The sequence below is a fragment of the Periplaneta americana genome, chromosome 7 (assembly GCF_040183065.1).
Source record: "Periplaneta americana isolate PAMFEO1 chromosome 7, P.americana_PAMFEO1_priV1, whole genome shotgun sequence".
Lineage (NCBI taxonomy): Eukaryota > Metazoa > Arthropoda > Insecta > Blattodea > Blattidae > Periplaneta > Periplaneta americana.
The window spans coordinates 103,646,016-103,666,726 of NC_091123.1; the positions used below are offsets into that span (position 1 = coordinate 103,646,016).

General features: G+C 35.9%; 1 protein-coding gene and 1 long non-coding RNA gene across 17 annotated transcripts in view; one reads left to right on the forward strand and one right to left on the reverse strand.

Moving 5' to 3' along the window:
- Positions 1–12,040: 12,040 nt before the first annotated feature.
- On the reverse strand, positions 12,041–17,368 carry LOC138703323 (uncharacterized). The gene is made up of 3 exons (XR_011333108.1): positions 15,519–17,368; positions 14,995–15,100; positions 12,041–13,842 (listed from the first exon to the last, which is right to left on the reverse strand). It is a non-coding gene; the product is annotated as an uncharacterized lncRNA (long non-coding RNA).
- Positions 17,369–17,486: 118 nt separating this feature from the next.
- LOC138703320 (germ cell nuclear acidic protein-like) overlaps positions 17,487–20,711 on the forward strand; it is a 300,735-nt gene continuing 297,510 nt past the window's right edge. For 15 of the 16 annotated variants that reach the window (XR_011333103.1, XR_011333098.1, XR_011333100.1 and 12 more), the window contains exons 1-2: positions 17,487–17,790; positions 17,892–19,077. Coding sequence is in view for 8 of the 16 variants with exons in the window: in XM_069831106.1 (XP_069687207.1) it covers positions 17,715–17,790; positions 17,892–19,077 (1,262 nt within the window). In the remaining 8 variants the exon portion in view is untranslated. The remainder of the gene's footprint in view (positions 17,791–17,891; positions 19,078–20,711) is intronic. The other variant, XM_069831114.1, reaches the window with a different exon arrangement.

Sequence of the window (20,711 nt, forward strand, 5' to 3'; positions counted from 1 at the left end):
TTGTTTTTCAACCATTATTTTATATAATTCTGGATTCCAGTGCTGAAGAGGTGGATAATTTTTGTTTATGAACATTAAACAAAATAGGCGGTAGGTACAGTAGGAACAGGAAGAGATCATCTAAGATCTGTATAGATCTCCACGTACAAAACTTAGGCACCCATATGCCGTATGGCTCCTTACAGACAAAATTTTAATTTCCCCATACGATTAATTAAAAAAAAATTGTAGGTTCCATACGATATATGGCCTCGTGTGGCCTCCATGACAGCACTGGGGTCAGTTAGTTTAGGCACTTTTACACCTTGCATATACAATCAAATGCATCTCCACAAAAAAATTCCTTATAAATTGAACGGTTTTCACTTCAGAAATCACAGGAACCGCTTCACCCAGGTAAGTAGTTAGCAGTTAATCATTTCAAAGCTCTTGTTATATTATGAAATAGCATCACACAATGCTGCCAAAATAAATGTTCCCAGTGTTAAAATTACAGAGTGTAGGACAGTTTTTGCTCTGGAAAATTAAAGGAAACAAACAGTATATCAAACCAGCAGCTGGGACACAAAGCACCTGAAATTCGAAAGTGGTTAAAAATGTTTATATTTCGTTCTTTCTTATTTACCAGCAACAGAAGTACCGGTATCAGATTTTTTGCAGAGCTAATATCAGAGGCCCCTCCTATTAGAGAATGTTTTGAATATAATTATATTCTGGAAAACTACATTGGCACATCAACCTCCCCTCCCCCCGCCTGAATTCTGGGCTGAAGCACGAAAATTTCGAAATGTACAAACTACAGATGCGGCAGAATATTACCACAATGGTCTTCAGCAAGAATTTTGTAAGACATATCCAAATATCTTCATGGTCATTATATGTATTAAAATAAAACATATACTACATGTGAAGTACCTACTAAAAATGAGAGAAATAGAAATGGGAAGGACAATAAAAAAATTGGAATGGACAAACACTAAGAAACTATTCATCTTGAATCAGTATGAATAATAGGACACTTTTTTTTTGGTGTTAGTGGTATAGAATATGAAATTAAGTTGCATCAATAAGTTTTTCGAGTTTAGCATTACTTTAAGTATTTATTGTCCCCCTGTTGGAAAGATGGAATTACTTTGTTTGAAACTTGATGAAATTTTATTGTACCTTAACTCAATTTATTAAGGTACAATAAAATTCAAAATAATAACTGCAGGCCATTTTAAAATAAATCTGTTGGATGTAAATTATTTCTTAATTTATTAGGACCATAAAGGTATTGTTACAAGCGATAGATTGAATCATTTTTATCTTAATAATTTAATGTAGGATGATTATTTCGGGAATTGTTATGCTCTAAATTGTGAGGATATTTTAATACTTTTTTAAAATATAAATTTGGAATATGTTTCCAGTTAGTAAAGAGTAATTCAGAGAGACAGAGGTCTCAAGCATATTTATTGACACATGCCAGAATTATTAAATATGAAAAAAAGAGTTCTTGCACTAACATACTGTTTATAAAGTAACCAAATCTTAAGAAATACAGTATATGTACTGGTATTCTATATAAAGGCATAGGAGTGAATATAAATCTGTTTTAAGGAATTCCTATTTAATATTCCTGCTATAGGAACATGACAAAATAAATACAACGCAGCATGGAAGCTAATTCAACTCTTATCGAGTATTGTTGATGAGATGTGTTATGAAGGTAGACCGAATCATTCAATATAAATGTATAAATAGGACGAATAATAATAAATTAATTTCAGTGTATGTAGTATCAAAACTGAAAGCGGTAACTAGTCTATGAATGATGTCTTAACAAGTATAAATAAAATGGACTCTTGACAATAGACACATATTTGGCTTCAGTAATAACTAGGACTTCAAGGAATTTATGGTAGCTCACCTGTCAGGCAAAACTCTGAATAGTCAGCATTGTCGAACTATAGAAGCGCGATTAAAAAGTATTTTTTTCCCCACCCATTACATATGATTGCTTTTTTCAAGTCCCGGTAATAACATTATTAAATTAATTATCCCACATATTTGGGTGGTGCCTTTCTTTGTTTCTGACATAATTTATGAGAGTTTCTCTTTTACACTTCAATAGAGAAATACAACTTTCAGTGGACAATGAACGTGTAACTCTAATGGAACTCTAAGAACCACAGCATTAATGTTTTCTTCTTTTCTTTCATGCCCTTTAGTTTTTGTTGCAGATAATATCATGCTATTGGATAATTATACATGCACCTTTCTAATAAAATTGGCATATATTTCACTGGTCTCAGAAGTAAAATTAAATGTATAATAGCTTCTCGGTGCAAAATATTTACTGAAAATTATTGTAGGATTTGAATAGAAATGTCACTTCTCAGGCAAGATTATTCGTGGATGACTGTATAATATACAGAAAAAATTAGTGATAAATCTTATATCACCGCCTTGCAAAACTAGCTTGACGTTATTGAAAACTGGACTACAACAAATAAAATTAAAATCAATGTGAGCAAATGTAAATCAATATGTATCCCTCTGTAAAACACAAAATTAAATTCGTCTCATATACCAATTAAATGGATCACCAGTGTCACAAGTAAACACTTAGGTACTGTATATATTTTAGTAACAAACTGGTTGAAATAAGTCACTAATATTACAAGGATAGCCTGGAAAACACTACATTTCTTTATGCGTATTCTTAAGAAAGCTAACCGAAAGTCAAAAGAATTAATGTACATAACCCATGTTCGGTCCACTGCTGTGGAGTAATGGTAGGCACATCTGACCGTGAAATGAGTGGGCCCGGGTTCAAATCCTGATTGGGGCAAGTTACCTGGTTGAGGTTTTTTCCGAGGTTTTCCCCAATTGTAAGGCGAATGTCATGTAATCTATGGCGAATCCTCAACCTCATCTCGCCAAATATCATTTCACTGTCATCAATTCCATCGAGGCTAAATAACTTAGTAGTTGATACAACATCGTTAAATAATCAATTTAAAAAAGACGTCAGATAAGCAGAGGAAGTTACAAAAGCTTGTAGTGGCGAAGAATTTAAAGCGTCTGTGTTGTTAAAAAAAGGGAAGTGCTACAAATGGCAGAAAAAGTGGATAGCCTATATTGATGTATTTGTTACGTGACATTACACAGGAGATATCACCACATATAGTTGTAAACAACCGTGGATATTTTAAATCTGAAAGTGTACTTTAGTGTAATTTTTTTTATTGGGTTATTTATGACGCTGTATCAACATCTAAATTATTTAGCGTCTGAATGATATGAAGGTGATAATGCCGGTGAAATGAGTCCGGGGTCCAGCACCGAAAGTTACCCAGCATTTGCTCGTATTGGGTTGAGGGAAAACCCCGAAAAAAACCTCAACCAGGTAACTTGCCCCGACCGGAATTCGAACCCGGGCCACCTGGTTTCGCAGTCAGACGTGCTGACCGTTACTCCACAGGTGTGGACACTTTAGTGTAATCAAGTGTTGCTTTGTATAATAAGAACTGTAGGCACAGTGTATACGGTAAATCTCTATATGCATTTGAAAAGATCAGTAATCAACTTGACAGAAATGTTCGTGCGTCACAATATAATTTGTAATATTTTATTTGTTAATGGGACTGTTATTTTTATTAAAGTATGCGATTTAGCAGTTACATGTACTTCACAAATGTCTTAATTGTTTCAAAAACAACTAAATGCATTTATGACATTTGCACAATATTATGAACATTTTCCATTTTGGTAATAAATTAAGTGGCCAGAAAATGTTCATGTGTCACACCATATAATATTTAATATTTTTTACATTATTATTTATTCCTTTTCATTATGATTTTCTGTTTATATTTTGGAATGCTTACGTTAAAAAACAGTGATGTGTCTTTCATGAACTCCTAAGTATTTGATTAAGTATCCTGTGAAGATCATAGTTACTTCGAAAATGTTACGTGTGTGACTATGGAATGACCCATCAGTATTGTTAGTATTGTTACAAATTACAAAACCTGAAACTGTTAGAATGGGATCAGGAGTAGTGACAAAAAATGTAATGTTGTAGGCCTACATCAACATGACTATTTTAATCCAGTTTCTAATAATTTTTAAGGTTTGAAGGCCTTTTGAGGTAAACAGTATTGAACATGTGAGGGAAGGGCTATTTCTTGGTAATGGATTAGACCTGTATATTTTATAATATTATTAACTATATATTGTTAAAGTACCTAGTAAATATCGTAATATGTATATTATATAATACTGTAAACGAGACAATATCACAGGCTGCAAACTAGATTATTCTTGTTTTTGTATAATTATATGAACATGTCTGAAATAAACAAGACTACCATTGGTTAGGTTAGGATAGGATTACTTATATATTGTAATCAGGCTATATGCACAAATTTTCCAATATACTACTATCATAACTAAATAGGTAATGTTAACATTAATTTTCATAAGTTTTTGTGGTGCAAATTAAAATAATTCAAAGTAAAGTATAACAAAACTCCGACAACATTATAATTATGAACGTCAAATTCTCTTATTTCATTTATTTTTCAGTGTTTAGTCCCTTATTTCCCATTGTTCTTTGGATTTATCATTAGTGAAATATCAATTAACTGATAAATTATGTTATACACTCAGTTGATAATATAAATAATATTCACGACAAATATATAAAAACAGGAGAGATAACGAATCATAATTTAGCCCACCGATAACTTTATAACATGGTCTAAAAATTCTAGGTAGATTGGCTTTGCGCGAGACTCTGCATTGTATTCTATTCACCTAGATCATATATGTAACAGATAACTCCTCACTACGTTTAAAATCGGCAGCACTTTGAAGAGAACAACCGCCAGGATCGCCACCCGTCCGCCTTAAACGAACACGAGATGGCAGCACAGTTGCTAATGCAATTCAAATGGGTATTATGACGTGACTCCGTATGTAACAACTAGATGGCAGCGTAGTAAACCTGACAAAAGTTGTTAACCTCATGCCTATAACCTCGACATATCTGTTACATATATGATCTAGGCTATTCAATACAAAGGCGTACTTTATCTTATCTCTCCGCTTCGCCCACGTGACAACTATAATTAGAACTCCCTCGTTCCGAACTTGCCTAGGTCATATAGGCCAATAATATTTATCCATGGTCATCAATTGTCGACAGAACATACATGCCTTCAGACGGCAGGCTTCCACATGGACACCCCAGTTTACGTTGTCACTCATGTTCCAAATATTGGAACAAATGGGTGCATATCTGGGAGACAACCCCTACTTGTACAAAGTAGCCACGACCATCAGGACAGCACTGGACACCCCCGTAACTCCACGAAAGTCTACCGGTGGTAGAAGGAACGCGAGGCCGACTTGGTGAATTTCGCGTCCTAATATGGAACGCTCGAGGACTACGCGCCAATAAAAACGAGCTTAGGCATTACTTAGAAGCAAAAGATATCAAAATTGCGCTCATATCGGAAACACATCTCCGCCCTTCCGGTAAGTTTAGAATTACAAATTACAAAGTTTACCGTACGGATCGTTCAATCGATCCGGGACAGGACGCGGCAGTCAGGGGAGGGGGCACTGCCATACTAATTCAAAGAGGAATTCCTCATCATGAGCAACTGCTCCTTCAACTAGAGAAATTAGAAGCCACTGCTATAACTTTACAAATTTTAAATGAACCTGTAACTTTTATTGCAGTATATAGCCCACCCCAATCACTTCAGGTTAGGGATCTGGATATCCTAATGGATACTAGCCGGAAGATGGTAGTCGGCGGAGACTTAAATTCAAAACATTCTGTCTGGGGTTGTCGTGTGGGCAACTCGAACGGCAATAAGCTTTATCGCCACTCCCTTAGGAGTGACTATGTTGTTTCTGCCCCGAGTACACCTACGCATATCCCAGACAATGCTAACCACCAACCAGATATTTTAGACATCTTTTTACTCAAAAACATAAATTTCCATTCCAAAATTTCGGTTCATGATTCGTTAGCAAATTCAGATCATAAACCCGTTATAATTACGTTCCGAGCGCAACTAGAATTATCTCCCCCAAAAACTGTGCTAATGTACCAAGCAGCTGACTGGGACCTCTTTAGAGATAAGTTGGACGCTCTCACAGATGACTTGGTTCCTACGTCATCTGATGAGATCGAAGAAGCTGCTAAAATGCTAACGAACGCTATACAGGAATCTATGTCGGTAATTCCAACAAAAATTATCATTCCGGGAAAATTAGAGCTTCCAAATGACACCTTAATATTAATTAGGGAAAGAAACGACTGCCGGCGCGCCTGGCAAAGAACGCGGGACCCTCGCCTAAGACCACGGATAAATCGTTTGAAAAGGGAAATTTCTCAGAAAATAAACGATCAGATTATCCAAGCCTGGACTCAGAAAGTTAGTAAATTAGATACCGACAATATGAGCGAGGTGTGGAAAATCACAAAATTCTTCACTAAGCCATATAGTAATATCCCTCCCATCCAGCACAATGGGAGAATATATCATAGTCCAGAAGAGAAAGCTACGGTTTTTGCGGAAGTCCTCGAGAACTCCTTCAATCCACATGGTGACTTGTATGACAGACAAATACATGACCAAATAACACAAGACATAACTACGTACTTACTTAACGTGGACCTCAACAATAACGACGCGCCACAGATCCGTCCTGCTAGCGTTCACGAGGTAAAATGGCAAGTTAGACACCTGCCAAATAAAAAAGCTCCTGGCCCCGATGGCATACAGGCTGAAGTACTGAAAGAGCTATCACAAAAATCGTTTAAATTACTTACGAATATCATAAATGCTATCTTTCGGATAGGATATTTTCCTAACATTTGGAAACACTCGAACATTATTCAAATTCCTAAACCAGGAAAGAATAAATCCGATCCACGTAATTATCGCCCCATTAGTTTATTAAATGTTTTAGGTAAAATTGCGGAAAAGATCATACAGAAAAGATTGAAATCCGAACTCGGAAACAATGATCTAATCCGAAACGAACAGTTTGGATTCCGTTCAGGTCACTCGTGCACACAGCAATTGCTGCGCACAACGGAATTCATTACCACCGCATTCAATTTAAATCGAACAGTAGCGGCCATATTCCTAGATTATACACAAGCCTTTGACAGGGTATGGCATGCGGGCTTGATATACAAATTAATTAACAATAATTTAAATTGCCGACTAGTAAAACTGTTAGAAAATTATATTCGTGGCAGAACTTTCCAGGTTAAACTGAACGACGTGCACTCCACTTCGCGAGGTATTAACGCTGGTGTGCCTCAGAGCAGCATTCTGGCACCGACTCTTTTCAAAATCTATATTAATGACCTACCTTTTAATCAAAATTTCAATAATAGTATTTTAGCACTATACGCTGACGATTCGGCATTTCTCACTGCTTCGGTGGAAGCCAACTGTCGCCATTACCAGGCTACAAGGTCACCTGAGTGACATTGAACCATGGCTCCTCAGATGGAGAATCAAATTAAATATATCTAAAACACAAGCCATCTTATTTAGCAGAAGAAATAAATTCAATAGACCGGGTACAAATCACACGAAGTTAACTATAAATGGATCACAAATCGAGTGGAAAACTTCAGTTAAATATCTCGGAGTAACACTAGACAGACGGCTCACATTTTCAGAACATATACTTCAAAAACTCAGACTTGCCAATGCTAGAATGGTGGAGCTTTACCCAATATTAAATAAAAGCAGAAACCTAAATATACACACAGCCCTAACTTTGTATAAAACATTAATTAGGTCAGTAATATTATATGCTTGTCCTGCTTGGGGACATGCACCTATTACAGTCCGTAAAAAATTACAAGTTTTCCAAAACAAAATTTTAAGATTCATCACAGGACTTCCTAGAGTAACTCCTGTTAGATTGATTCATGAAGAACTAGAAATTTCGACAATTCAAGAATATATTTCACATCAAGCCTTCTGCACGTACACAAAGTCGTACAGCAGCACAAACCCACTAATTTCTTCACTAGGAAATTACAACCCTGCGTTAGACAAACATAAAAGACCTAAGAGCGTACTCCACCCTCTAGCTTGGAACGACAACGTACAAGACGAATACCAACTTGAACAATAAATAACCACTTGACTCTAAACCCAGACAAGGCTATTAATGCACTAATAATGTTATTTCTCTGTTTCAGGGTCATCACGTTATTGGCAGCTTAGATGCATTGTTCCAATTGTTAACACTTTTACGGACCTTTAATGTATGTGTATTTTGAATAATGATTAAATTAAAACCTCCCACCCGAACATATTCCCACCATACTATAGCCAATTGGCTTGTCGTCAGCACGACATCTCATCCTGCTCTAGGTTTTTCCGTGGTTTCCCTTGAGCAATAAGACAAATGTCGGGATGAGCCCTAAAAGAAATGGGCCACGGACCACTTCCCTTCCCCCACTCTTTCTCTTCTACTATCACAAAGAACTTGCTAATTTCTTAGATACCAACCCTGAATTATGACAATAGGGGAACATAAATATATTGTAAGTTCACAGGGCTAACGGCTTCGAAGCTGGGTACCTGGTTCTAATGAAGTGCACTGGTAGCAATTTAACATGGGGGCATGAGATAGATACTCTGCCTGCCATTAAAAATTCACTTCGCTAAATCCCCAAGGTAAAAAAAAAAAAAAAAAAGTATATATGATCTAGGGTCTGAAGTGTCTCACAATCACTGTTTAAATTTTTACTGATGCGATTACACTGCATTTCAGAGAAATATATGTTATTTTTCATGTACTGCAACGCAACTATTGATATGGTTGAAAGACCGCCCTTCGCGATCAGCTATTAAGCGAGTCACGTGGTCTGCCCAAAGAGTTTGTAATACTTACTAGAGACACATACCCGTGAGTGGCAGGCAAGAAAAATGTCACAAATTGAATCGGCTAGCATCCACCATTAAAGGGAGTGTTTGCGGCGCAAAATTCGAAAACAGTACCACAATACATTGATGTAGCCTGGTGATAGAGACACTTTTTTAAACATCTTTTACAAAGGATGAGTCGTGATGAAATAAACATGAATGGCAGAGGAGCGCTATATTTATTAAAGTATTATAATGGTTCATCTTTGGCGATATTCTAAAAAATAAATTATATCAGCCATATACACTCGGAATAAGTATGTGAAATAGTGAATAATGGCAATGTCAGCATTAATTTTCAGTATTACTAGTATTGTTTTAAGGACATAATAATGGATATTTACTGTAATATTTCAAGTGATCTATATTTCAGTCCTTTCATGCAAAGGAAGAGGAAGGTATATGGTGCTTAGAAAATATTTAGTGGTGAAATATGAAATCATAAAAATTCTGGAAACAGATTTAAAATATAATGAGAATAAATTTTATCATAAAACAATCTATTCATTGTGTAGTTGATGACCACCAAGTTAGAGGTCAGTACAGACTTTTTAATACAATTAGTAGCGGTAATAGTAGGCCTAGAAGTAGTGGTAATAGTAGGCCTAGTAGTAGTGGTAATAGTAGGCCTAGTAGTAGTGGTAATAATAGACCTAGTAGTACCGGTAGTGGTAATAGTAGGCCTAGTATTAGTGGTAATAGTAGGCCTAGTTTTTGTAGTAATGGTAGGCCTAGTAGTAGTGGTAATAATAGGCCTAGTAGTAGTGGTAATAGTAGGCCTAGTACTAGCGGTAATAGTAGGCCTAGTAGTAGTGGTAATAATAGGCCTAGGAGTAGTGGTAATAGTAGGCCTAGTAGTAGTGGTAATAGTAGGCCTAGTAGTAATGGTAATAGTAGGTGCAGTAGTAGTAGGTATAGTTTTTGTGGTAATAGTAGGTCTAGTTTTTGTGGCAATAGTAGGCCTAGTAGTAATGGCAATAGTAGGCCTAGTAGTGGTAATAGTAGACCTAGTAGTAATGGTAATAATAGGCCTAGTAGTAGTGGTAATAGTAGGCCTAGCATTAGTGGTAATAATAGGCCTAGTTTTTGTGGTAATGGTAGGCCTAGTAGTAGTGGTAATAATAGGCCTAGTTTTGGTGGTATTAGTAGGCCTAGTAGTAGTGAGATCTAGTTAGTAGTAGTGGTAATAATAGGCCTAGTAGTAGTGGTAATAGTAGGCCTAGTACTAGCGGTAATAGTAGGCCTAGTAGTAGTGGTAATAATAGGCCTAGGAGTAGTGGTAATAGTAGGCCTAGTAGTAGTGGTAATAGTAGGCCTAGTAGTAATGGTAATAGTAGGTGCAGTAGTAGTAGGTATAGTTTTTATGGTAATAGTAGGTCTAGTTTTTGTGGCAATAGTAGGTCTAGTTTTTGTGGCAATAGTAGGCCTAGTAGTAATGGCAATAGTAGGCCTAGTAGTGGTAATAGTAGACCTAGTAGTAATGGTAATAATAGGCCTAGTAGTAGTGGTAATAGTAGGCCTAGCATTAGTGGTAATAATAGGCCTAGTTTTTGTGGTAATGGTAAGCCTAGTAGTAGTGGTAATAATAGGCCTAGTTTTGGTGGTATTAGTAGGCCTAGTAGTAGTGAGATCTAGTTAGTAGTAGTGGTAATAATAGACCTAGTAGTAGTGGTAATAGTATGCCTAGTAGTAGTAGTCATAGTAGACCTAGTAGTAGTGGTAATAATAGGCCTAACTAGGCCATCAGCTATATTTTCACTAATTTCTTTGCATTTAATACAACCAAAAACTAGGAGTACATACTGTACAGTACGGAAATTACATTATTAATTCATTTATTGTGAAACAAAAGAGTTTTAGACAGATATAGTCTGAGGATTTTCTTATGCACTCTGCTATTATAATCCACTGTAATATGATGGCACCTAACCGTTACAGACATTGTTGAAACCAACCTTGTAAACCTGATTAATTTGTTCCTGGAAAAACTTTATCCAAGAAATATTCCAACATTCTGTAAACACATTCAAAGGAGGAACTGCATTTGGAACATTCTTTCAAATATTAAGATATAAATGCTTTCCTGAGCATCCTACAATAATAGCTATGTTCGAACAATTATTTGCGGCGCAGTATTTCACCATTTTCTAATTATTTCCCTTGAAGTTTACTTATATTTATTCGTACTCCTCAATAAGCACGAACTGCTCGCACTCGCGGCGAAGCATCAACTCCCTTTAATGGCGGCCGAACAGCGGTTCAATTTTGTACGAGAAACTAGCGCCGTTGGTGTCTCTAGTTATATATTACAAACTCTTTGGGTCTGCCTTACGGCCTGTATTAGATCACGATGGCAGTGCTCAAATCCTAGATCATATATGTATCAGATAACTCCTCGCTATGTTAATATCTACAGCTCTTTGAAGAGAACATCCGCCAGGATCGCCACCCGTCCGCCGTAAACGAACACGAGATGGCAGCACAGTAGCCAATGCAATTCAAATTAGTATTAGGACGTGACTCCTTATGTAACAACTGGATGGCAGCGTAGTAAACCTGACAAAAGTTGTTGACCTCAAAGCCTATAACCCCGACATATCGGCTACATATATGATCTAGGCTCAAATGCATTGTAGCGGCGTTGCCACATTCAGTGCTGTGCCCTTTCATCAAGTAGGCCGTAGTAGACGGCTCTGCCACTAAGGCCACTACCGACAGTCGTAGTGGAATGTAGCGAAATTTTGGCAGCTCCGTAGCGGATTTCGTGTTTCAGTTGTTGGGCACACTGATGTCAGTGTCCGTCATAGACAAATAACAGATAGATATGCAGCTCAATGCTAAAACAATGCCAACATAGGCTGCCACGACGACCGTAGAGCCATCTGTATTCTTTTGTAAACAAAACGTTAACAGCATTTTTACCACCCACCTCTACTGCTGTGTCGGTAACTACGTTCACTACTATACCAAGCCATTCTATTTACTAGTACAGAATGAATTATTTCTTTTAAAACATTTCACTTTTGGTGGAATTGTTTGAATGCAATTTTTTTTTAATTGTATAATATACAATATTGCATATATATCTTGTAAAAGGCGAAGGTCTATTTGAAAAAAAATCACTACAATGTACAGAACTATTTATATTGCATTTTGATTATAATTTTATCCTCCTTTCCCAGCCCACCTGCCTGTAACAACAATCAATAGTTCTCAGCTTGGTATTTCAGTTTGGGAAGGAATGGAAAGGGAACTTTTAGGGATTTAAATTTCCTTCTCCATTTTTTAAGCTAGCGACTTAATTTCTGTATTCAGGAACCTCTTGTTATTAGTATTAATGTCCGTAAGTTCCAGCAGTACCAGGTGAAAACTTTAGAGTTTATTATTATTTTATTTTCACCTATTTTAAAACATATCTATTCCCACAAAATATGTTACTGGTCTGACAAAAAATGGACATGCATATGTCTATGATGCATATAATTTAACAGGAGATCCATAATTTGAATTTCGAATGCAGAGTTAAAAATCTTTAATTCAATTTTTGTGTCTGACTAAATATTTCACATATTAATTTTGAAAATATTTACTTTACCCAAAAAAAGTCTCAGCAGTTTTGTTAACCATACTTGTCAGAATATGCTGTAAAAATGTCAACTTTTTAGCATGAAATCTGTTGAAGCTTATATTATTTGAATCAGGAAATGGAGTAAAAGTAAAATGCGAGAATGACTACCATCACAAAAATCTGTTTGTAATTGTGAAACTAAACTAAACCATGAATTTTGAGAAAGATGATGGTTATAAACTTGCCCCACATAAAAATGAAACGTCACGGATAATTTTAATTCTGCAAATTGCATTTTTCTCGAAACCTAACCAAAATTTCACTCATCTCCCACCACACATCCATACCACCCTCATATTTCACACAGCCGCCTCCTCCTCTACAGCACAATATGGATCGAGCAGAGCAAGCATAGTTACAAATGAACACAATAGTGTTCCAGAAATATTTATTTGTAAAGTAACATAAAAGAATGTGGAAGAAGCACAAAGAACACAGAATATATTGTACAGGTATTATTACTAAATTATCAAAATAATAAGGAACAACTCTCAGTGATCATTATTACTATTATTATGCATTCGTCTGGCTTTTAAAAGCCACTTTATTCATGCACTAACAGGGCACACTCTGTGAGTCTCCGTAGTGATTCTTTTACATTTACATACTTCTATTAATATCAGAAATACGCAGTACATTGCCATTTGTAAGTAAAAATTGTTTAAATTCGTATACTATGCAAGTGTTCAAGATTATAAACCATTTTAACACATTTTTCTCAGCAAAGTACAATGTTTATTGTGAGGAAATGAGATATTTATGTTGAAGAATGTTTATTTATGTGCTACTTCTGTAATTTCACTAGAAAACAAACTGATACAATGACATGCTATATGAAAACAGTAATATATGTCTGGTGTTGGTGGGACTGCAATGTGTTCTTTGGCAAAGGAGGAGGGACACAGGCCTGTGGACTTTCTTTGATAGGTTTTTGAGGGTTGTAGGAATTTGAGGTCTTTTTGAGGAGACAATTGGGTAAGTTCATTTTCTGGTAAAAGTCGTATAGTTGATAGAATGGATGAAGGATAAGAAAGTTGTGCGGATGAAGGGTAATTCGATTGTGAGTCTGAATGTGCGCTTGTGATTGATCCATCCAAAGATGGAACTGCCGACCAGTTGAGACCTTTTCTCGCTTTTGTTTTAAAATCAGTCTCTGAAAAGTGACGACTGCATACTACTCTGTTGAACAGTGTCGTAGCAGTATGTTCGGTATAGGTTACACCTATACTTTCTGCCCAATGTACAGCCCTGTAAAATGTAGAAGTATTAATTAGAATTACCAGTAAATAGAATAGGCCTACTCTAGTATCATACAACCTTGGGTCTAGTGTATATTCTGGGGCATTTAAGAACTACAAATTTTATGATACTGTTCGAAACTCTAAGCTCGTATATCATACAGATCGAGTCTCTTTCTAGTTCTATGATTATGTTCGTATATCATACAGATCGAGTCTCTTTCTAGTTCTATGATTATGTAACTAGCAAAATATGCAATTAGGTAGTTACTTTGTAGAATTTCTAGGCATTTTTGACAATGCCAGCTTTGTTTTCAACAACAATTTGTGAAAAGGGAGTAGTCCAAGTTTGTACATGCAAATGCAAAAACTGTTGCGCATTCTCAGATACTTTCATTTCAAGTAGGGTTGTCTAGTGACAGTACTAAATAAGAACCTTTTCTTTTGATCCATTTTTATATTTAATATGGTATTTTTCCTGAAAAGCTACACCAAAAGAGACACAGTTTCCTCTTGTTTCACTGGATTCTGTGTGATTTATATAGTCATAAACATGTGATTTTAGTTTCCACGCACAAATAATTTCAAAATAAAAATCCTATGACATCTCTTTATACATATGTATTGTTGTAGCTCCTCCCGTATTTGTTACAATGTTACTAATTTATTACCAACATAACATGTGAGAGGCCAATCTTAATTAGGTTACTAGGGAAATTGTCTATTTCTCTAGTATTGCGTTCTTAAACTCTCTAGTGTTATACTTGTAAGAAGTGGAGAGACGGGCTATAACAATGCATCAGAATATACCGTACAGGTAAGCATTAAACGATTTTTATGCTGAAAGTATTTGTGGCTGCAAAATAAAACCACGTGTTTTACATTATACTGTATAAATCTCACAGAAACCTGTGAAGGAATAGAAGATTGCACTTTATTTGGTGTAGCTGATCTGGGCAACTACTACTGATATTTTTATTATTACAAAACATGTTTTGCTACTGCAATATTGCACAGCTAATCACGTGCTTAAATGTTAGGTTAGGTTTTAGCATATAAAAATAGACTCGCCTAAAAAAAAAACATTGCTGTATTACTCTCTGTAGGTACAAATACAGGAGTAATTTAAAGGAATATAGATTAAGTAATCAATATTACTAACCTCAACATTTTTCGGGAAGTGGAAAAATGGGAAGTCCGAATCTCTTCTATTTGACCCCAGACAACCAGGCACAGAGCAAGTTTTTACCCAGGTTTTCTGGGACATGCTGGAATGACAGACAATACTAGTGATTTTTCTTACATCCCTAATAAGTAATTAAATAATAAATGCATATTATGTTAATCAATCAATTAAGTTAATTAAACATATTATGTGTTTAATTCTTGCATTGTTTGCTTGAAACGTATCAATCATGTCACCTCACAATAACTTCAATCACAATGTGTTAAAACTACATCACAATAATTATTCACTTATAGTTATAATTTCAGCAAATAAATCTCCATTTGTAAAATAATAAGTACTAAATATCACCTCCTTCTCAGAATAGCATAGGTGAACACATGTAACACACGTTAACAAAAGACACGAATACATAAATAAACAACACAATAAGTGCTCATTATGTTTCATTTATAATCTCAGATCTTCAATGCAAAATAAGTACGTAAATATCATCTTACCTCAATAGAAGAAAACACGTGTAGCACAAAACTTCTGAGTAATATTACCCAAAACACGTTGAAATACGAATGAAAATAGAGATGGAAGAAAAATTCACTAGCAGCGATTTTTCACCGGTGATTAAAAAATCACTTTCACTCCAGTGAGTGAACTGTTCGTTAAGCACTGAAACAGTGATCAAGCGGTGATTTACTCATTGCACCAGAAACAACTGTAACGAATCACTATTTCCTCAGTGATTTCAACATACAGCTCAATGTCTTACATTGCAGTCCTCTGCCACCTGTTGAGCAATTTTTGAACTGCTTGACATTACATGGATTTTTGTTCTTTGCTAGGTTGAAATGATTTGTGATGAAAGAAAATACTGCAATTTCAGTGCTGAGTTGAACAACTGAGTGATGTGGCATAACTTTCTTTGGTAGATTTTTAAGAACTAGGTTACTTTCAACATAAAAATGTTCTACAGTTAGCTATATATTCTAATGCACTGTTATAGCCCTTGTGCCCCCTACTTGTTTCAAATATAACACTCTAGAGGTCCATGTCACAATTCTAGAGGAATGACCATTTCTCTGTTAATTCGTCCTGGACCTCTCTCATATTTTCTTGGTAATTAGCGGGACTTTAAAAATGTTATGGTGGCTCACCAGTGAGGCAAAAATTTCACTAGTCAACTTGGTGAAATTACAGAAGCACGATTAAAAAATCGGATTTTTTTTCATTCAAGAAAAAATTAATCAGCCCTAGAACAAGAAAATGGTCACCGGCATAGCTCAGACAGTAGCGCGTTTGCTTGCAGGTCCGGAGTTGCGCTCGGGTGTGGGTTCGATTCCCGCTTGGACTGATTCCCAGATTTTTCGACCGTAAGGCGAATATCAGGTAACCTATGGCAAATCCTCGATCTCATCTCGCCAAATACCATCTCATCACCAATTCCATCGACACTAAATAGCCAAGTAGTTGATACGGCGTCGTTAAATAACCAAAAGAAGGTGGGATACAACAGTGTATTAGAATATACTGACAAGCATAAAACGATTTATATTTTGAAAGTATTTGTACCTGCAAACTGAAGTCACTTGTTTATTATTATATATAGGCCTATATCAGGGAAGCCACTTAAGCTAAAAAACATTTTGCCTTCGTAGATAACTGGAGAATTACCACTAATATTTACTGTATATTGTAGTAGTTTAACCATACTATAGCTGTGGAATGGGGAATAAACAAAAGGGAGAGGTTAGAATTATTAAGGTTGATGTAACAATGCAGGCCTACAAATATCACTTTGTTCAACCACACTTATCAGTTTATCACCTTTATTATACATGCAGCTAAATGAACATTACATAATACCGGTACTTAAGTTAAATATTCTTATTTTTAAAATCCGCAAATAATCTCAACTATGTGTCCGATTTCATCATAATATATTTCTTCTGCGTTAGTTCTGTTTTTCCTCTGCACTGTCTATGCACCCGTAATACCGTATTCCTTTCATTATTTTAACACTAATGCATCTACGATCATAATCACATTCACCAATAATTCAAAACAGTTGATTGCTCGCACTTAGTAGTGAGAAAACACTTGCAATCGCCCCCACTCACTAGATCACTGCTCTACTAGTGATCAGCTGATCCGGTCTCTCGTCGTCGTCATCACTGGCAACTGGAAATCACCTCTAATCACTGGATCACTGGTTAAAATCACCAGGATCGAAAATGAGCTGTCACTGCTTCACCGGTGAGTGAAAAATCACGTTTTACCCCATCTCTAAATGAAAACACATACCGGTACGCAAAACATCGACGCAGAATTCGATTTGTTGATTTGTTTGCCATCTATTGAGGAATTATTGAAGGAACGAGGACTTATTGCTTACCGATGTCGGTAGATGTCTCTCAGTTCACGTTGTAAATAACTCAAATCAAGTTGCACCCCCCGTACAGTTTATATTTGGTCTCTGTTGGCTGCAATGAAGTGAAGAGGGACGCGGAAATGTTTTTTTTAACGGAAATTTATTGATTTTGATTTGAATGATTTTTTAAAATAAGAAAACAAGACAATTATTGAAGTGAAGGCTGGTTGCGTGCTTAATTTTAATCTAATTATACAGTAATTGTATGAACAGTGTTACATTATCGGTTATTTAACATTTTTTTATCGCAAAACATTTCAAGGTATGAAACATGGCTTTGGAATTTTCGTTGCTAACGTTTAGTCCGTCTCGTGTAGAGAATGCAAAGATATCAATTGCAAGAAAAAGTAAGTAGCTCAACTTTCCATTACGCATAATATCTAGACATTACTTTTTTTTTTTAAAGTGAAGTTGTTAACATACAATGGCATTTCTGCTTATGTTACAGAATTGTCGAAGCTTTCATCAAAAAAGACACGAGTAAAAGCCTGTGCAAAAACGACAAAGGAAGATTTGACTTCTGCTAATGTGATAAATGTTGAAGGAAACGTGAGTAAATCGGAATTTACTCTTGACGATTTCTATGATGTACAGTGTGATAATCATAATGCTAAAGCACGCGTTGGTAAAGGGAAGGAGAATAGAACAGATTCTTTTAATGCATATGAAGTGACTGATACTTTTGGACACCAACGTACAAGTTACATTAAGAACAATCGTAATAGTAGCGGCAAGTGTTTATCCTCTCGATTTCGTGAAAATAGGTCTTCTTGGAATGAGCGGTCATCTGAATCAGAGCTTGATAAGGAGAATTCGAGGAAGAGTGATGTAATGAATTGTTATGCTTCAATTGAAGGTAAAACTAATGATCTATCAAGGAGAGAGTTATCTTACATTGCATGCTCTCAGAATGCTGAACATTCAGTAATCGCAGTATCAGAATCAAACTATTCTTCATTAAGCAATTTAGGTTTGCGTGAACCTACTGAAGGCAATGGCGATTGGAAGGAAAATGATGACGTGTTAGTAGTATCTGATATTGATTCAGATATGACCGCAGATTCCGCTCCTAGAAAAGAAATAAAACATAGATTGCATTCAGAAAGTATAAAAAGTGAGAGAGATTTACAAGATGTGAGGTGCACGATTATCTTGGACTCTTCTTGTAGTGAAAATGATGTTCTAGAAGCTAGTTGTAGGACTCCACATGTTTTATATCCAAATTTGAGATCATCTTCATTCACCAAACTAAAATGTCGGACTCCAGACTCCACACAGAAGAAAGTCGGTAATATAAAATGTGTGCCTCGATCACATTCATCATTGTTAAATCACACTAAGTACAAGGATATAGACAATTGGGTGTCACAAATACATATTTCAAACAAAAATGGCAACAAAAATGGCGACAAAAAAGGTGAAGCAAGTTACAGAGAAAATGCGAAAGACTTTAAGAACAGTAAAATTAATAGTACGTGTATTAATTCGTCAGCTGAAGACGTTCTTGACCAACTTTATGGGTCAACGTGGCGACAAGTAAATGAATTTTCAAATAAAGATGCCACTGAACCCTGTAAGAGAAGGAAGAAAGAGAAAGAGTTAAATTCATCTGGTAATTCACACTCGATTAACAGGTATGTGAAAAAATTATACTTCACCTGAGATGATTTTTGGGGATAATTTTTCAGAAGAAATGATACAAAGTCCCTGATCACATACATAACAAATTGGCCATCCCATGTTAAAAACTATAATATGTGTAAGAGACAACCACCAGGATCGCCACTGTTGGTTGGTTGCTAATGACAGTTGTTCCATGCAATTCAAATGAGAGTTACAACGTAACTTCTTCTACAGTCACCAGATGACAGCATAGTGAAATTGATAAAATTGTTGCCTTCAACCTGGTGTATGTGATTGGGATTTCGGTAATTATTTCCTTCTGTGAGAACTATATCTGGTAAACACCTGGGTAGTTTCCTAGTACTCGGTACTCGTTACATAGGTCGTTTTTGTGTTTACACAGTGGCTCCTTTCTGAAAAGAATTTTAATAGTTTGTTACTAGATGTGATTCTAGTCAGTTTTTAATATAATTTTTGGTCCAGGGAAATAGGCTATAGGCCTACATCTTTTATGATTATACAACAGTAGCTGACTTAACAGCTTCTGTAATGAGTATTGGGTACTAGGAAACTTCCAATACCTGGAAACTTTCACTTGCAAATTATTTCCAACATAACAATCGGAAAATATTTACACGTAGTCTATGTTCTTATGCACACCTTAGCTGCGCCATATTAACTGTAAAATTTTCTCCTCTTCCCTCAAGATTTCTCATCTCTCTGAACTTCAATTCATACATCACGAACGCAAACATCACTATTCAAATCCAACACTTGATTACATTTAATCCGCTTTGGCTAGTGTCCAGGGCGAATTACTGCAGAATTGAACAATTTCAGTTCACATAAGCTGTTTTGGGGAACTGGCCTAAGATTCAGCAATCCTAGATGACACCAACTGTATGCCATTATCCATTTATGTTTGGCTGTATACCTGTTTGGCTGTATCAGGCAACTGGCCAACAGGATAGGTAACCCCTCTGATCATACCTGATTTGCCATAGGGCCCTTACACATGAGAGACTTTTAGCCACTAAGGTCGACTGCAAAAAGTAGTCAACCATAACGGCTTGTTGCGGGGATGCAGGGTAATGTATTTAAATGGAAAAACTCCGGCTTCTTTACACACGAGCGCTGACCCCGACGGCAGACTGACTGCAGCCACTGTCATGCAATCGGTCCCCATGACCGGCGACAGCATTTTCTGCTTACACACAGACGACTTTTAGCCACCAAGGTTGGTGACATGCAGTGGTCCAAAACGTAAATCGAGTTGGATATAATTAATTCTTTTCTCCTATTTAACAGATTATCATGTAACTTTGTACAGTAGTCACAAGTAGTATATTTTTTTTTTTGTATACAAACTGATTATGTTTGTATAAACGAAAGTACCTGCTATAGGGGGTGCGTTTAGAGAAAATTAACAACTTTTTTCCTATTTAACAGATATTCATGAAACTTTGTACAGTAGTTAAAGCTAGTATAGGATTTTGTATACAAACTTTGATAACGTTTTTATAAGGGAAACTACCCCTTATGGGTTACATCTAGAGAAAATTAATAACTTTTCACCTATGTAACAGATTTTTATAAAACTTTGTGCAATAGTTTCGGGAAGTATATTTGTTTTGTATATAAACTA